Source organism: Gekko japonicus, unplaced genomic scaffold (assembly GCF_001447785.1).
Source record: "Gekko japonicus isolate JY-2015 unplaced genomic scaffold, Gekko_japonicus_V1.1 scaffold66, whole genome shotgun sequence".
Lineage (NCBI taxonomy): Eukaryota > Metazoa > Chordata > Lepidosauria > Squamata > Gekkonidae > Gekko > Gekko japonicus.
Window position 1 is genome coordinate 1,695,210 of NW_015163605.1, and position 18,764 is coordinate 1,713,973.

Here is an 18,764-nt window from a genome sequence, read left to right on the forward strand (position 1 = left end):
TTTAGGTTTTGTTTCCTTATTCTTTTGTATGCCAGAGAAGCACCAACACTAACGCTTTAAATAAGGTTAAACATTTTCCGTAGTTCCTAAGAATCTACACTTTTAAAAACATATCCTTATCTAACTTCAGCTGAGTTACCACAAGTTAGCATGTTATCATGTGATTCATGTCTGATGGAAACTATTTGTTTCTGTACACCCCAACAGTAAATATGGGTACAATCCACATACATAGGGGCACAAACTATCAAAAGTTAAGTGCTCTTAAGTTCCACCAATACCAGTGGAGCTCAAAAACAGGTTGAGTGTGCTAACAAGACTCAACTGACCACTGGAAAGTGGATTGTATCCCGTGCTACTTGGCTAGCAATATACCCCACTGAAATCAATGGGATAAACTCCCAAAGTAATGTGCTTACAGTGGAGGACTGGGATACAATCTGTCAAGCAAGCTCCAGTATGAGACCTACTGACGTGAAACGGGCTTTCCAAGAGCAGTCCTTGACTGAGAAGACCCACACTTTGAAAAACATGCTGTGGCTTACTTTTAGGTTTATCACTATTTTATTTTTATACATATATATATAATTTATATATTATATATATATCCTGTACATATATATTGTGCAGAGTTCTTATTTGGCTATCTTAATATAATTAGCTTTCTGCTAACTAGAATTATCAGGCTTACATAAGAGTCAACGATACATTTCAAGACGTTGAGTTGGATCCTGTGACGGAATCCAGAGGATCGTTTTCTGATTTCGCCTTCCCCCAGTAGTCACCTGTGAGCCCCTTAAAAGGCTATGAGGGAAGATGGGGGACCCAGGAGCCATGAAATGTGGCAGGCTGGCTGGTTACACTGAGAAGAAAGCAGGTAATACAGCTCCTCCTGCCTCTCCGGCAGGTGGTGCAAGAGACTCTGAGGTGATTTTTCTCACTCTCACTCCTCAGTAGAGCCACCATGTTGCATCATGTTTCCTCGACCCTCAGCACTGCTTTTTAAAGGCTCGTACGAGATTGCTGGGGGAAAGGGAAGGTATGAAAGATCTGTTTCCATCAGTGCTACGTTTAATCCAACCTAATATATGTTTTTCCTTCAGTAAAATATGCTACTAATACTCATGTTTCAGTAATCTTACACAGGTGGTGGTGGTAGTTTCTAAAGAGAATGCCTCAGAAGAACGGAACATTTAGAAAGGGTTTACCTTAAAATGCATTCTACAGAACCGGTTTAAAAAGAAAAGAAAAGAAAGCCAATACTGGAAAACAGTGCTTTAGAGAAGTAAAATTGGTCATTCAAGTGGTTTACAGATCTTGTCCCAATCTTTCAATCTCCTCAACGAGGAAGTCAATATCAGACTTGGTAGCTGCTGGATTTGAAACAACCATTCGGAAGAAATTGACTTTATCTCCCTGAGGCTGATATCCAACCATTGTGGTACCGGATTCCATCATTAGGGCTTTGATTTTCGGTGCCACCTTTTGAATGAAACAGAGGAGGAGGGAATAAGTTCAGAAAATGTTTCCCAGTTTCTCAAAGGGAATAAATGATGGCAGAAATACAGCAGGTTTTGCATTTCAGAGAGAATTCAAAGGGAAAACCATCCCAGACATTGTAAACTGAAAGTGCTGGTAGACACAGCTGGTACTTTTTCAGTGGATATTTAAAAACAATACTACTAATAATAGAAACCTTTTCAAAATTTCCATTAAACCATTGCATATTATTGTTCCACTTTAATTATGTTTATAGGCAAACACTTATGTAAAAATGTTTTCCATTTTGGAGGTTAAGCGGTACAGTGGTAAAAAAAGATGAGAGCAATCAATGTGAACTACAATTATGGTATATTTGATCCTATATTGTGGGGTCGGAACGGAAATCCTGGAGGAATGCCCGGGGTCGAAACACACATTGTAACAAAAGTTAAACCCCACGTTGTAACAAAAATATTCAAAGACATGGCAACCGGCAGAATAAAAGCCAAATGGTGACAGCCTAAGACACTTTGGTGCCAGAGGCCAGGAATCAAAGTGGTGACTTTGTGGTGGTAAAAATATATTAATGAATTAACTAACTGACAATATGCTGTGTTTTAAAGGCATCCCCCCATCTGCCACCAGAGGTAGACCATTTCAGCCTGCCCATGAAAGAACTGTCATGATATAAAATTAAGAAACAGCACTTCTTCAATCTCAGACACAGCCTGGTCCATAAAACAGTTAATCCAGAATGGATTTTAGGTAACTTCTATACAGAGTTACTCCATTGGATTTAAGAGTCTTAGAATTGAGGAACTCTGTATAGGATTGCACAGATATCCTGGAAGCATATTGAGTACCACCAATCTGAGTTTTATGACATGCATTTCTTCAATACCCACCCTTTATCCTGTATGTACATTATGTGACTAAATTATTTTTCTTGGTAAAGGTCTCTTTTCACACATTTTGAAGTACTTCGAGTTTTGCAGGGTTACAGCTATGATGTAGCATAGTATAATTCAAACCAAGTAAAACTGACACCAGTGTCTATAAGAATAGTCGTACAATAGAATGGACCAAAAATCTGAACCTCACAAATCCACCAGACAGCAATAAATATAAATTTAGAAGATTAGTATATATACGGAAATGTGAACAGTTTATTGAAAAACAATGAAATAGCTCATTATTAAGAATATAAGGAAACTGCATACCCTATGTAACTTCTCTCTCCTCTCATGACAGTCTGGCATACCCCTGAGACTTGGTGGAATGTACCAGAAGCATACGTTTGTATGTTCAGGCTGCAAGAAAACAAGTCATCAGTTGTAATTTATTTAAATAATATCATAGGCAAATAAAATGCTGATATGAAAACTCAGATCCCCTCCCCCAAACATGCTCCTCAAACTAGGGGGAATCCTACTCCTAGCCACTTCCTACCTACGAAACCAGCAATTGTTCTGTGTGGTAATAAACAGCGATTACCAATCTTACTGTGGTTCCAAGCCAGTATACAGCTGCCATCTTGGATTGTCTTTCCATATCCCTTTTACAATAGTTTGCAATACATATAAACTACAAGCAGTCCATTTTAATCCACTTACTTCCAAAAGGGCACCCTCTTTCTAATACTTTAGTACCACGGAAAGCTCAACAGACAAAAAAGCCATCCTTTCATGTTAAAAGACAGAATTTACAGTGTGATCCCATACAGAGTTAAACCGTTTTAAGTCCACTGAAGATAGGAGGGTATCACTTTTTGATTATCCCATTAATGATTGGAATTAAACGAAAAACCATAAAACTTGAGGATGCAGTCACCCAGTGTTTATGTTGAGCAACTGTCAAAATCAGCAGTAGCTTTAATAAAAGTAGTAGCTTTCATAGCACAGAAAAGAATGCATTTGCCCCTCTGCGGGAAGGGACTGCACATGCAAATATTCCGTGCACAGTCATTTTTGATTGGGAAAATGTGGGGGCTGAAGCCCCTCCTCCGCCTACACCATAACCCCTATCTGTATGGGGCTCCTGTGGCACTTCAGAATTGAGTTCCAATGGAGAATTCACAGCTGGTGTCCTGCTGCAAGTCCCCGTGGCAATCGCATGTTACACATAATGTATAGTTTGGACCTCAGTTTTGATTACTTTATGTCTGCCAATCAGCATGAGCCTTAAGTTCTTAGGGATGCTTGTCAGTAGTCAGAAATCATCCTGTGACCCATTATACTATCTTTCAAGGTGAAAGGAACACAAAAGAAGAAGGAAAAGAGGGAGGAACCAAATTTGTAGCCAGGAACCCAAGACTTGACTATGGCTCAGTTAAGGGACTAGCCCAGTGGAATTTTGCACTTAAATTCCCATCAATATTCCAAACTGACCCACAGTTTCAAAGACATTTTGACATGTGACATGGCATGCTAAAGCATCCTTGGAACTTGCTTCATGATTCTCTGGATCCCGGGTATGTCTATACATAGAACAAGTAGAGTATATTTTCTGCGCAAATTCTCTGTGTTGAAATTTTGCTGCAAGGTAACGCTCCTTCCAGAAAAAATTAGATGAGCACTAATTCAATAACTAAATATGAAATAGATGTTTCAAGCCTTTCTTTGATAGAGATTATAAAAAGTAGGGCATGAAACAACCCAAGCATGTTTACATTCCATTGATTTTGACTGGAGTGTTAAGACTATAATGCAGTTACTTCCACTGAAATCAATGTGATTTTAAAAAGCTTAATTTGGCACTGGGTAGCACATTTGATTTTTATTCCCCCCATGCCCCTTGTGATTGAAAGATCTATGCAGTCAATGACTTACCTCTCCTTCGAAAACCATCTCAAACTCCTCTCTGTTTTTAATTTTATTGTAGAGGTATTCTGATAATTCAAGACATTTGTTGATCTGACTTTCAAATCCTACTGTACCCTGTTTTGAACAGAAAAAAATGTATTCATCTCTGCGCTCTTCTTTTAAACCCAACTGACAAGCTTCAGTATATGAAAAAGCTGAGGTGGCATTCAGTTACATATGTTGGTGGTTATTCTTAGTGAAATCTGAAGGTTACATAAATATTTTTATGAAATTTTGGATTGGTTCATCTTCATTTTTAGCATCTTTGGAAAATACAATCTTGAATAATCTAAGCGTACAGATTATATCAGATTTTCTAGCTCATTTTTCATCTTTTTAATTGTATTAAAGTATTTTAAACACACACATATTCACATACTATACTTACCTTACAAACAAACAGAATTTTACTTGAATGAAGAGAACCATTTGTTAAAATAACATTATTAGCAATTGTACACAAAGTATTAATGGAATCAGTCTTCTGCGAAACAAATCTCAATTAAATTAATTTGATTTTGCTTATTATCTCAAAAAACTCCTCTCTTAAGAAAATAAACAGGTGGATCCAGCAACTCTTTTCTGCTATGGGCTGGAACAGACAGGATGCTGGGAGTTTTGTGAACAGTTTCCAGAGTCCCCCCCTGCCAGTCAGGCACAGGGAACCCCAAATTGGATTGGAACCATGGTGTAAAGAGGGGGTGCAAGCTTCCTCCTGCTTTCCCAATCTGAAACAATACTCGAGAGCTGATGCTATATTGGTACCTGTATGTTTCCTAGCGGGAAAAATAGCAGCCCTGTGAGGCAATTTCAAATCAGGAAAGCAAAGGCTTATAAATCTCCCTTCCCCATATACCATGGCCTTGATCCAAACAGGGCCCCTATACACCTGATTATTAGAAGAGAAAAAAGAACAACACTGAGAGCTTCATTCACAGAAATTCCACCGCTACCGCTGGCTGAGCTCTGCTCTGGAGGAGGAAGGCTACCACGGTTAAATTTGTGAGGGTTGTAGAATCCAACCTACAATAATTTCCTGAAGAACATTTTAAAACAACAAAGTATGAATGTTTCCAAGAAGTTCACTTCAGATTTTACAAGACGGAGGTTGCGATCACACACACTTTCAATCCACTTTCTATGTACTTTATAAATGGATTTTACTGTGTGAACTGGCAAAATTTAGTTGGAAAGTGCATTGAAAGTGGGTTATTTAGTGTGTGTGTGTGTGTGTGTGATCACAGCCGGGGACAAACAAAACTCACATGGGAGAGAATTCTTACTCTCCACATTGCTCCCTCTCTCTTAGCAGCTTTCTAACCTCCCTCCGTTTTCACTCCTTCTCTCACCTTCCCCCATTTTTCACTCCATCCTTCTTAACAGGTTTTCTCTTTGCCAGTCCCCCCTATATTTTTCATTCCTCCCATTTACCCTCACCTTTTTAGCAGCTTCTTTCTTCCAAGATGCATTCAGGTGAGACCTGCCTAGGCCCAGGCACTACGCTTTGGTTGCTAGGCAACCCCATAATGCTGACTGTGACCTTATGAACTTTCATGAGATTCATTAGGCATTCTTGCTTTTGAGGAAACTGTAACACACACCATCTTTTTCACTTTTGGGATTTTTCTGTAAACCTTGGGGTCCCACATGTCTGTAGAAAATGCCTCCAATCTGTACATGGCCTAATTTTGTGGATTTTTCAATCTACAATTTAACTATGATCTGGTATTAGATGTATCATTTTTACCTTGGCTTTCCACATCAACCAGAATTTGAATATGTCCACATGGCGGCCACACTGTATTGCTTTATCCCCAGTGTCATAGGTTATATCATATTGCTTGTCTTGCTGAAACAGATATCCTGCACACATCTGGTTGCAACCTTGAAGTATACCCTGTTGTGAAAACATGCTCTTAATACAAATATAAAATGTAGCAACTAGTAACATATATTGCAATACACACCAGACTTACATAAAAGAACTGTTCCCTCTAAGCTGAGTTAGTGTGAGCTGGCTCACAGTTTTTTAGCCTCCAGCTCACACATTTTTGTCTTAGCTCAGGAAGGATGGCTCCAGAGGAACCCAATTCATACAGTAGCCAAATCGCTGTCTCACAACTGTAATGCCAGTAGCTCACAAAGTAGAATTTTTGCTTACAAGACTACACAGCTTAGAGGGAGCATTGCATACAAGACAGTCTCTTTAGATTCCAAAGGAAATATATGTTGGAATTTTAAACACACCTAGATCTCATAGAATGGTGTTGCTATATTAGTGTTTGCATTTATAGTTATTGTTATAATAACTGGCTGCACTGGGAAAAGAGTGTGGAAGGGTATAGTATAGCTAGGGTTGCCAACCTCCAGGAGGTAGCTGGAGATCTCCCACTATTACAACTGATCCCCCCCCCACCCTCCTCAGGCTCCACTCCAAAATCTCCAGGTATTTCCAAATCAGGAATTGATAACCCTAAGTATAGTCCAAACTCATCAGATCTCATCAGATCTCAAAAGCAAAGCAGGGTCAGTACTTGGATGGGAGACCACCAAGGAAGACCTTGCAGAGGAAGGCAATGGCAAACCACCTCTGTTTAACCACTTGCCTTAAGAACCCTATGGGGTTTGCCATGAGTCAGTTCCAACTTGAGGAGACACACACACACACACACACACACACGGAAAGATTGAACGTTTCCGATTCCTTGAGATATTTTACAGTACTGAAGATCATTCCTGAGAGCCAGTGTTGTAATATTCCCATCCACAAGTTGTTTGGGTGTAAAACATCATATCACACAGTCTCTAAGTCTCTTTCCTCTAATTTAAATATATTTTGACCACATTTTCTAAAGTGTAGGAAAATCTGATCCTGGATGTGGGCAACAAAAGGGCATTCAAAGACAAAATCTGATAGGCAGCTTTTCCCCTCTCCACACTGATATGATATCAGGCTTGGCAAGGAACCATTAGCATACAGGAAACACTGGAGTGAACTGTAAGAGACTTATGTAGCTACATGTTTATCTACAGTGAGTTTCTAAATCCATGTTTTCTGAGGTAACACAGATAACAACGGGGGACGTCGTTTGGCTCTAAATGCCTCAGGCTCAGTGCCGAATTTAAGCCGCAGCAAAAGCGAGATACCACTCTAGTACCCTCAAAGATTAGCACTGTCACTCAAAGAGCAAAGAACTTCCGTCAGGTGACAGCCATTTTGAGCTACAGACCCCAACTAGGCAGAGAAAGGGGGCAGTGTCTGAGTTGGTTCCAACCAGATTTTTGTGTGGAACAAGGGATATAATGAGGAGGGGATCTGGCTGATACTGAATAAAAAAATAATAATGGCAAGACCCTGCATGTCAGACTTGGCACAGCCAAGTTATACAGCATCCTAACATTGTTTGGTCACAAATATTTGGTCCTTTTTTCCAAATAAAATTTTTATTCAGTAAAAATAACTTGAATACAAAGCTCTACAAATTCATTTCCAGTTCTGTAAACAAACAATATAAATGTTAATGTGTCTTGATTACCTTTTATAAAGGGATTTTGTTTAACAACTGCGTATGCCATTGCCAGCCAGTAGCCACATCAATGGAAGCCATTTTGTGTACCACCAAAACTTTAGGATTAGCAAGCCAGCAGCAAGAGGAGAAGCGTGAAATTGTTTGGGATTTACCCTATCATGTGGTGCTTAATATCTAACATATTCCCACTTACTTACATTTTCTGAGGATACAAGTGCTACTTTCAGTAGAAGATTTGGTTAACATATCAGAATTCCCCAAATAAGGGGGACCATGATGTCTGTTCTGAACTGTGCTACAGAGCTGAGGCCATTTCGAATTGAGACACTTGTATAACATTTTATGGACCTGCCAAATTCTAGAAAAAAGGCACAATCCTCCAAAATAAGAGATACCTGTCAACCCCAACAGGAGCTGCTGACAAATATGAATGACATATAATATGGATATACAACTTCCCAACTGTTTCAATAACCGCCACTGATAAAGTTGAGAAGTGTAGCTGTAGCTCTGTGAAGGGACACAAGAATCTCTTTCAGAGAGAATGTAGGATTGCCAACTCCAGGACTGGGGAATTCCTGGAGATTTGGAGGTAGAGCTGGCCAGTTGAGGGAAGCCCCACCCCCAACAGCCACAACCCAGTGTGGGGCAACGTTGCTGCCCAGAATGTCCCCAACATAATGACATCATGCAGAAGTGATGTCATCATGCCAGGGATGTCATGCAGGGATGCTCTGGAATTTTGGGCAAAACTCTATGGTAACTATGGAATTCTGCCCAAAATACCAGAGCGTTGCTGCATGACATCCCCGGCATGGTGATGTCACTTTTGCGTGACGTCATCATGTTGAGGACATTGTGCACAGCGACGTTGCCCCTCCCCCCACCCCCAGAAAGCCCCCCCCCCCCACCAGCGAGAGCCTAGGACCTGGCAACCTTAATGTGGGGGATACACAGCAGGAGGGGAGACTTGGCAAAACATTGGCCCTTCAGAAGTATTCTTCTTCTGGTGAAAAAAAAAATGATCACAGGAAATAAACCCAGTATATGTATTATAGTGAAGGTAAGACGAAAACTTTGATTTTTCACACAGACCTTTTCCCGAAGAAGAATGGCAGAACACTGTAATAAAACTCCCATCATCTTGTGTGGATTCCACGTGACAGAATTGGCTCTGAAGAAAAAAGAACACAGTAAGCCGATCTATAACCTCACTTACTGTCTTTCAGCATATCAGTGTTCTGAGAAAGCATTTACGTAATCCAGACTTTTTCGGAACGATAATAACGAAATTCTCACATTTCCCCCCAGATACTTCTGTTTACGTTGGAAGAGAATGGTTGCCAACCCCAGTGATGGGATCTCTTCCTGTGCCAAGGAACACACTGCTGGAGGAATAACTCAGTGTTGAGGAGCCTTCCATCTTAAAGATGCAATCCTAGGCAAAATTAATTTAGCTGCACTAGCTTCACCTGAGTTATGTGAAACAGTTATCACTCAAGTTATTTGCAAATAGGCTTGTAGTGAATGAAACAGAATTGTTCAGGAGGGGAATAGGGCTGTAGTTTGAATTGTATGTAGCAAAAACTGCAGCTACATTCCCCCCAGTGTACTGTTAATTGCATGTACTACCTTGTCGTTAGCAACAAGTTTCTTGACCTTTGTAATCTAGTTTCCCTATATGTATTATGCTGTTTTATTGCATTGTTTTTCATGTTTGTAATCTCATTCTATGGCATTGTTACATTATTTATTGCACTTAAAAAAAAATTCTGTAAGCCACTTCCAGGGCTTTTCCGCACCGGCTCCCCCCCCCCCCCCCCACTGACCCCCCCCCCCAGCTGTTCTCCTTCATGGTATAGTTCTCGTTCTGGGTTGCCTCCTGCTTTCACCTTGCATTTCCATCAGGTTTATTTTTACTTCTACATTGCTCAACTCTCAGTTCGGTTTTGTTTTGTTCTTTCCCCGGCTTATCTGAATGCTGCCCCCCCCCCCGATTTTCTCCTTGGCCTGCTTCCACGCCAGAGTAATTCAAAAGCAGAAGCATTTCCTTGAATTTCCTTCCCCCTCCCCTTTCCCGCCACCTTTGGAGGCCATTCTTCTGCCCACCCTCTTTGGTGTCCTCCCAGGGAGTCCTTTGTTGTGCTTGCAACTGAAGGGAAAGTTTTGCGTGAGTGCGGTGTGTGTGGTGAATGGGGCTTTTTCTCAAGAACTTCCCCAAGAACTTCCATGTTTGCAAGCATCGGGCCATGTCAGATTCAGGAGACAAGGTGGGCACAGGAACAAAAACCAAAAGGCGCTCTGCATTCTGTGAAAGAGCCAAGGCTCTGAGCTCGTCTCTGCCGGTTGCACCCGGTCCAGAGAGGCAATCAACAGGGTGGCTGGGCTTAAATCTCTCTTTCTTCTTTCTTTGATTCACTTTTTTAGGGCAAGCAGGGGCAGATTTCTTGGGAGGCCTTTGCAAAGATGGGTTCTCCACGGCAGCAATGCCAGTTCCCATTGTTGGGAGCTGCTGTCTGTCCCCCCCCCCCCCACATATGGTTGGATGCAGAGCTGGAAGAAGGAGGAGGGAGGGAGCGAAACATCTACTTTTTATTGGATTCCTTCGTGCAAGTTGAAAAACTCTGCTCTCTGGAAGTGTTTCTGCTGGAAAGATTCCCCCCTCCCTCCTCAGAGGAACCATGTCCCCACCAGTTCCAGCTGCAACTCCAACACCATTGCCATGGCGGACACTGCCACCACCAAAGCACAAACTGACCGACAGAGCAACCAACCCCCAAACCTGCGCCCCTCTGTGGTCGCCAATGCCCAGAGTAGCCCAGTGGCGGCGAGCCAAGGGAGGTGGGGGAGTGAGGAGAGAAAGCGGAGGCTGCGGTGTGCCCAATTGCTTGTGCGCCAGCTTGGCCAAGTTGGTGGCCATTTCCCTGTGCCAGGGTCATTCATGGAACTGAACAAGGAGGATTTAAATGGAAGGCACTTACCCCCACACATGTGACAAGTGATGTTACCACCCCGATTAAGCAAAAAATGCGAGTTTTGTTGGAGATGCAGAATGCATACACAGAATACACAATAAATAAACCGGAGAAAAAAGGAGTGGTGCAGAAGGGCAAGCACAAAAATTAAAAGTCAACCTTAAAGAGTAAGCACAGTGAGCTGTGCGTGCAGAAAGGGCCCAAGTCTCAGCAGGAAAGGTGGACAGTAATGAAGAAAATTAAGTAAAAATACTTATATCCAGCTGCAAGGTACAGCTGGTAGCAAGAAGTGACTTTGCCCCTTTACTTTCTATGCATGCAACACAGTTGCATTGTACTAAATGATTCACAAAACTACGTGGAAAAATTATTAGGGGCTGTGATCTATCCTACTGAGGCCCCTGCCACGGCGCGGCGGGATCTCACGGATCCCCCGGCTGCGCCGCCTTTTCTCCCCGGCGCGATCAAACACCGGGGAGAAAACACGCTCTACTCGGGGGCCGGCCGAACTGCGCATGTCCGGGCATGCGCAGTTCGGATCCGGGCCGGGGTTGAGCCGGCGCAGGGAAGCGGCGGCGATCAAACGCCCCGTTGCCGCGCCGCTTCCCTTTAAACCACCTAGATAGGTGGTTTAGTTTGCGCCGGCTTATCCCGGGAAAGGGACAGTTCGGCCACGGAAGCAAGACGCTTCCCAGATGTGGTGGTGTGATCGCGCCGGTTTGATCCGGCCCCGAACTGTCCCGCTCCCGGACCAAATAGCCACGTGTGAACGGGACCTGAGTACAGCATGCTGAAACTAGGATCCTGCTGTGGAACTTTGCATCATTTAATGTGTCATGGTAATACTTATGCTTTGCTTCAGTTCTGTTTTTAGACTTCTGGTTGGTTCTACAACTCTAATTCTATTGCACTGTTTATTGAACATCCCGTCTGTCGATTGTATTGACTCACTCTGTGTAATTCGCCTTGAGTCCAAGTGAGAAGGGCAGATTATAACTGACGTAAACAAATACACTATTAGAACTAATAATGGTCTGTCCCAGGTTATCAAAGGGTGCGTTCAGACGGGCAGCTAATACCACAATTGGCCCAGCTCTAATTTGATCCTGTTCTTTTTTATCCGGCATTGCACGACCAGACAGCTCCCCTTACCACGCGTGTATTCCGCAGTGGATTGTCTAGATGGCATCCACCTAAAGGAGCCACGTGGTCAGGGTTTTTTTTAAAAAATCTGTTTGCGCATGCTTTTCCACACATACTTTTCCATGCATGCTTTTCCACACATGCGTGGAGTTGAATGATTAAAGTATTTAATTAATGCAGTTCATAAAATTCACGGTCCATTTAGAAACATGAAATTGTCCGGAACGTTTGAGCGGAGCTCTGCGGCTGTTGCGCGTTCACACGTTAATGCGCATATCGCTAAGAATTTTTTTAAATGACGCCCGCTCGGGATGGTCTGATGTCAGACCATCCTGATGGGAGGAATGCACGCTGGAATGATCAGACGGGGGAAAGTCTGCAATTGGTCTGTTGGGAAGCGAAAACCCCAGATTTTAACTAGTATCTTTTAAGTATGGCTTCGAAGCGCGGCAAAATGGGATGCTCACGGAACAGGCACATTTCCCGGATGTTGCTGTCTGGTCATGACCTTTTAAATCCGCCAGGCACTTGTGCCTGGCGCGGATCTAAAAACCGTCTGATCGGGACCTAAGACGATCTGTCCATACCTTTATTTTGTGACACAAGCAATACCATATTTTATAACATTGAGCTGCCACAGCTGGGAATCAAACAGAGGGAAGCTCTTCCTTTGAGATTAATTTTACTATTTAAGAGACCACACAGATGAGCTGATACAGTAATGAGTGACAATTAATTACTGTCAGAACTAAGCTGAGCTGATTATTATAACTTCATTCCTGGAAGAGCTCCCTTCTGGAAGCAATCCTAACAAGAACAACAGGGTGGCAATTTCCTTTCCTTCAAAGTAATTTCAAGTGAATGGGCTGTTCAGCTGACATTGCACATTGGGATTTGACCGAAATGCTGGTGCAAATATATAGCCGCACCTGTGATTTCCTTGGGACAGCAATTCACATGTTCTCCCCGGAGAAAGGGCTCCAGCAAGTGATAAGTAAATCTGATGTCAAGAAGGAAACTGTTATAAGAACTGCTATGAGAAGGCCCACCTAATAGTCTGAAGTTATCTAGTAGCACCTTAAAGACAAACAAAATATGTGGCAGGGTATAAGCATTTGTGATTCACTGCTTACTTCTTCAGACACTTCTTCAGATAGGTATTTGAAGAAGCGAGCAGTGACTCACAAAAGCTCATACCCTGCCACATATTTTGTTCGTCTTTAAGATGCTACTGAACTTTTGCTCTTTTCTACTGCTACAGACACTACAGATATTAGTTACCCATCTTGAAGATATCTGGAAAGTCATTCCACCCCATGTCTCAACCAGCCTATCTTTGGACAGATAGAGTTGGATCCCATGGTAGAGTTCTGCTAATGGAAGAGGGAGCCATATTTCTGATTGCCCACTCCTGCAGATTTCTTATCTCCCCCTCTTCTGGTTCAGAGGGGGGGGGGTCTCCTGTCCTCCAGGAGCGGCTTTTTGGGCTGCAACTGGAGTGCAGGAACAAGGAAGTCCAATTCCACTAATGGAAAACTGACATTTAATCATGGGATCCAAGGCATCATCATGCAGAGCTCTAAGTATATCACTTTGAGTTCCTTGGAGGATAGACAGAATACAAGTATCATACACCACTAGTGGTTTTCAAAGAACTGGTTGTGTTAACTTCATTGGTCAGAATGACAATTTTGCAGGTTTCTTTAGCTCTGTGGGGGTAATTGTGTTGCTCCGCTACAGGCTGTTGTGCCACTGCTGTTGGAACATATGTCCTTCAAAGCAAAAGGAGTATGTCACAAGCAAATACCGCATAAAGTTTCAAGAAGAAGAAGGTGCAACCAACTCATGGCGACCCCATCAACGGGGCATTCCAGGCAAGAGACAAGCAGAGGTGGTTTGCCATTGCCTTCCTCTGCACAGTAACTCTGTCTTCCCTGGTGGTCCCCCATCCAAGTACTGACTGCAGCCCACCCTGCTTAGCTCCCAAGCTCCGATGAGCCCGGGTTAAGCTGGGCTATATTCGAGTTGCAGCAAATAAGTAAGAGGAGAAATAATCATTTATTTATTTTATTTATTATGAGATTTCTATCCCGCCCTACCCAGTGGCTCAGGGCAACTAACAACAACATGCAAATACTAAAACAATAAAATAATTTTAAATACAATAAAAACTGGTGCTTCAGTCTATAAAATCTATACCATTTACAAAATGCTCGACGATTATTTGCTGCCTATGATCTTAATAATGAAAGCGTCCCAGCGCAAACAGACTAATCGACCTCCATGGGGTCTGGTCGATGGACGATACAGCGGAGGTGGTGTAGCGATGGTGGTGGTGGCGGCGGCTCCTACCCAAAGGCCTGGTGGAAGAGCTCCGTCTTGCAGGCCCTGCGGAACTGCACTAGGTCCCCCAGGGCCCGGATCTCCTCCGGGAGCTCATTCCACCAGGAAGGAGCCGCCACCGAAAACGCCCTAGATCTCGTATGGGCCAACCTCACAGCTCGGGGGGCTGGAACTACCAGACGATGGAGCATCCCCGATCTCAGTGCTCTTGAGGGAACATACGGGAAGAGTGTATTCTACCATTGTTGATGCAGCAACAAGAACACCAAAGGCCATACAACTGGCCTCAAAATATTTCTTTTCCAAGTATCAAGTGAGTATCTGGGTTTTGCCTGAAAATGAGATGGCGGTATGTGGGGATGAGGCGAAACACAGAGCTTTACAGCTGCTAACAATGCCCATTTATCCACTGGCCTGGGCATGCAACTGGAGCTGCTCATGGGGACCTTATGTTTCCTGGCATCCACTTCTTTCTTTCTTTCTTTCTTTCTCAAAGCATATCATTCTCAAAGCATAGAATCAGTCCGGACTTTCCTGCGCCTAATTGGAGAGGGAGGTGCTTCAGAAGAGCCCGTGCAGCATCACCTTGGAAACAGCTGGGAAACAGCTGTCTCTATCATAGGAAGATGCTTGGATTGGAACATCCTATCCTGCCAGTGTTTTATGGCTGGACTCAGAACTCATGGCAACCATTTTGCTGTGGTATCGCTGGGTGTCCTCCAGCATCAAACAGTGCCCATGGCTTCTACCCGCCACTCACAGAGCCCCGATTCAACCGAAATCATGGTAGGAATGCGGGCAGGGGACACAAGTAAAGTTTAGGACACAGAGAGTGTTTCTGGCTGTACCTTGACTGACGTTTCGCAACAGTAGTTGTGTCAGTCCCTACAACTTCGGTAGCAAGCCTAAGCTGGTCTGCTCTGAAGTGGGCACCATTTTATTCAATAGGGCTTACTCCTAGGGAAGCCTTCTAAGAATTGCAGCCTTTGTGCCTCAGGACATTTTTACATATGAAGCTTAAATGCAGCTCCTGCTTCGATCAGATTTGTAAGGCAAAAGCTGTATTACAAATACTTCTCCACATGCATACGCATGAATCTTTCCACCTCACTTCTATCATATTTATTATTTATTTACTTAATTTATACCCCACCTTTCTCCTCATTGGGGAACCAATGCAGCTTCTGTCATTATGTTCTCCTTCATTTTATCCTCACAACAATCCTGAGAGATAGGTTAGGCTGACAAAGCATGTGACTGGCCCAATGCTATCCAACACGCTTCCATGGCCCAGTGGGGCTTTCAAACCTGGGAGTCCCACATGAACAAAACACACATAAAGCTGCCTTATACTGATTCAGGCCACCGGGCCCATCAAGGTCAGCACTGTCTACTCAGACTGGCAGCAGCTCTCCAGGGTCCCAGGCAGAGGTCTTTCACATCACCCAACACCTGACCCTTTTAGCTGGAGATGCCAGGGACTGAACCTGGGACCTTCTGCATATAAAGCAGAGGATCTTCCACTGAGCCACAGCCCCTCTCAGATCCTAGTCCAACACAATGTTCCCTCTAATTTCCCCCCCTACTGAGTGGAGCAGTTCAGATCCTGAGCAGAATATAACTGCTGTAATGTTAAAATGGGCAATGGGCAGTGCAAGACCCTGCGCAGCTCCAGACTGCTGCGCAGCCAGGCTTCCTGTTTTAATGAGCGGCCGCTCACCTGCATAGCTTAGAGTAGTGATGGCGAATCTTTTAGAGACCGAGTGCCCAAACTGTGACCCAAAACCCACTTATTTATCGCAATTTAACCTGAATACTTTTACTTTAGAAAAAACAACTCATACATTAACTTAAGATGATCCAAACAAAGTAAGGAAAGCAATCCCAAATGCTTTCATTTACTTAAAATTATTTGGCAGAGAATTCGACACTTTAATGATGGTCTGGGCCTGGCTGGGGCGATCGCATGTGTGCCCACAGAGAGGGCTCTGAGTGCCACCTCTGGCACCCGTGCCGTAGGTTCGCCACCACTGGCTTAGAGGGAGCACTGACTGTAACCATTACACATCGCCGTGGTGAAGTTTTTTGGCATTTGGTTTTAAAAGCTTAGTAACACCCCTGAAATAGGAAGAAAGATATCCCTAGGTACTTGTGAAATGCCATGTAGAGATGAGAAGGTCTCTAAAAAAAAATTAAAATACCAATAAAAACAATAACGCACCTTTCTATTCCATTCAGCTTATGACGATGCTTTCTGGACATGAGCAACCCACCTCCCCAGGCAGCCTGAAAGTGATGGAAGAAAAATTTAAAGTCTTCAAGGCGTCTTCAACTCCATGGATAAATATGGTTAATCCTGTCAATTACTTCTGCATTGACTTTCGCATGAAAACTCAAAAATACGTGGAGGCTTTAGAATAGGTTTCACATTTCCCTCAGAACAAGAAAACATGGAATCCTTTTACTAAGATCGCAGTACGACACAAATAACAAATAAGTAATCCTGATGAAGTTCTCCCCTTCCTTCAATAACATTGCTTCTTCAGTTACTCACATCTACGTGCAGCCAAAGGTTATATTTTTCACAAACATCTGCAATCTCTTGAATGGGATCAAAGGCCCCGTAAACTGTTGTCCCAGCGGTTGCATTCACATAAAGGGGAACGTATCCCTGAAAGGTAAAACAGAGGAAGAGGTTTATCAAGAAATACAAGTGTCAAATTAAGCTGCTAAAAGTGGAATTGAAACTACTTTAAATTGCAACTGATCTTCCAGGGTTCTTTTATTTGTGTGTGTGCTCATCTGGGGAGGGAGAAGAGTGTAAACCATTACGTTTTCTTTCCTTGGTCCTTCTGAAAACCCTCAGGAAGCACATCATCTATGTCCAACAAATAGAAAAAGGTATCATAGGAAGGGAAACCTATTACACATGCTAAATAAATAATAATACATTCAAGCAGGGCTCTTTTTGTAGAAAAAGCCCAGCAGGAACTCATTAGCATAATAGGCCACACCCAACAGCAGAAACTCATTAGCATATTAGGCCACACCCGACAGCACAGCTCATTAGCACACTAGGCCGCATGTTACCAGAAGTGTGGTTATCCAGCCACACCCACCTTTTGCTTGTTATTCGGTTTACCTTGTTTGTTGTCAAAACCCAGGGCCTTTTTTTGTAGCAGGAACTCCTTTGCATGTTAGGCCACACACCCCTAATGTAGCCAATCCTAATGAGTTTCTGTTGTTGGGTGTGGCCTATTATGCTAATGAGTTCCTGCTGGGTGTGGCCAACTTGGGAGCCGGAACTCCGTTCCTGTGCGTTCCTGCTCAAAAATACCCCTGCATTCAAGATATCGGTTTTTCATAGTACTATGGGTGGTAGTGGTGGTGATGGAAACTGCCATAAAGTTGCAGCCAACTTATGGTGACGCTGTGGGGTTTTCAAGGCAAGAGATGTTCAGAGGTGGTTTTGCCATCCCCTGCCTCTGTGTCTCGGCCCTGGTATTCCTTGGAGGTCACCCATCCAAATACTAGCCAGGGCTGACCCTGCTTAATTTCCAAGATCTGATGAGATCAGGTTAGCCTGGGCTATGCAAATCAAGACATAGGTGGTAGTACAAGTTTAAAAAGTTCACAGAAATGGATCTTTTCCTCACCTTCCTTTTCCCTCATCAGCCTGTATTAAATCCTCCGGTGAGACGCTGGGAACCCATATAAGTAAAAGGCACCATGGGAGGTGCAGTAAAGAGAGAGAATGTGCCAATCACCCGTTATCCACTTGCGCATATGGAAAAGCTGGTCTTTCATGCTTCCTCTTTCAGAGGAAAAGTGGGGGGATGTTCTTTTGCCCAATTCCCCCCTTTTCACTTCAGCCTCCTACGCTGTGGTCCATTTGTTTAAGAAGGTTCCCTGATCCTCAGCAGAGTATTTTTGGGGGAGAGTTGTGCTGGAAATCACAAGGGTGACATGGGTAACATCCATATACAAACCCTTGGATTCAACCCCATGTCTTTCTATAATTACCGCAAAGGGAATGTATCTTCGAGAATATGATCAATGTATCTGGCAAGCCTAGCTTTTGTTTGTTTTAAGCTAGTGACCCGCCTTGATGTACAGATAGTGAGGTAATTGCAAAAAAACATGAACTTACAGTGGAGAGAAAGTGTTTCAGTGAATCCCTCCCTACCCAATAGGTATCAATTGTATAGACAAAAGGACAATGATGACAATGATGATGGTGGCAGCGGCCTTTTGGTGAAATTCAAACAGACGTGTGATTTAGCATAATGCTGCCTTTTTGGCATTGTTATAATATAGTAACAGTTTGTATTTTTCAAAATAAAATTTGATAATCTTGAGCTGTGTACAGTGGGACATCAAGGACAGTGTAAGACAAATATTTTGTGGAGAAGACCAAGAGACTCTAGTGT

General features: G+C 43.1%; 1 protein-coding gene across 1 annotated transcript in view; it reads right to left on the reverse strand.

The window, feature by feature from the left end:
- Positions 1–1,308: 1,308 nt before the first annotated feature.
- Positions 1,309–18,764, reverse strand: part of GAD1 (glutamate decarboxylase 1) — a 72,217-nt gene continuing 54,761 nt past the window's right edge. Inside the window, exons 10-16 of the mRNA XM_015407264.1 lie at positions 16,889–17,005; positions 16,556–16,620; positions 8,969–9,047; positions 6,091–6,240; positions 4,311–4,418; positions 2,703–2,792; positions 1,309–1,482 (exon numbers count right to left, since the gene is read on the reverse strand). Of these exons, the coding sequence (XP_015262750.1) occupies positions 1,309–1,482; positions 2,703–2,792; positions 4,311–4,418; positions 6,091–6,240; positions 8,969–9,047; positions 16,556–16,620; positions 16,889–17,005 (783 nt within the window). The remainder of the gene's footprint in view (positions 1,483–2,702; positions 2,793–4,310; positions 4,419–6,090; positions 6,241–8,968; positions 9,048–16,555; positions 16,621–16,888; positions 17,006–18,764) is intronic.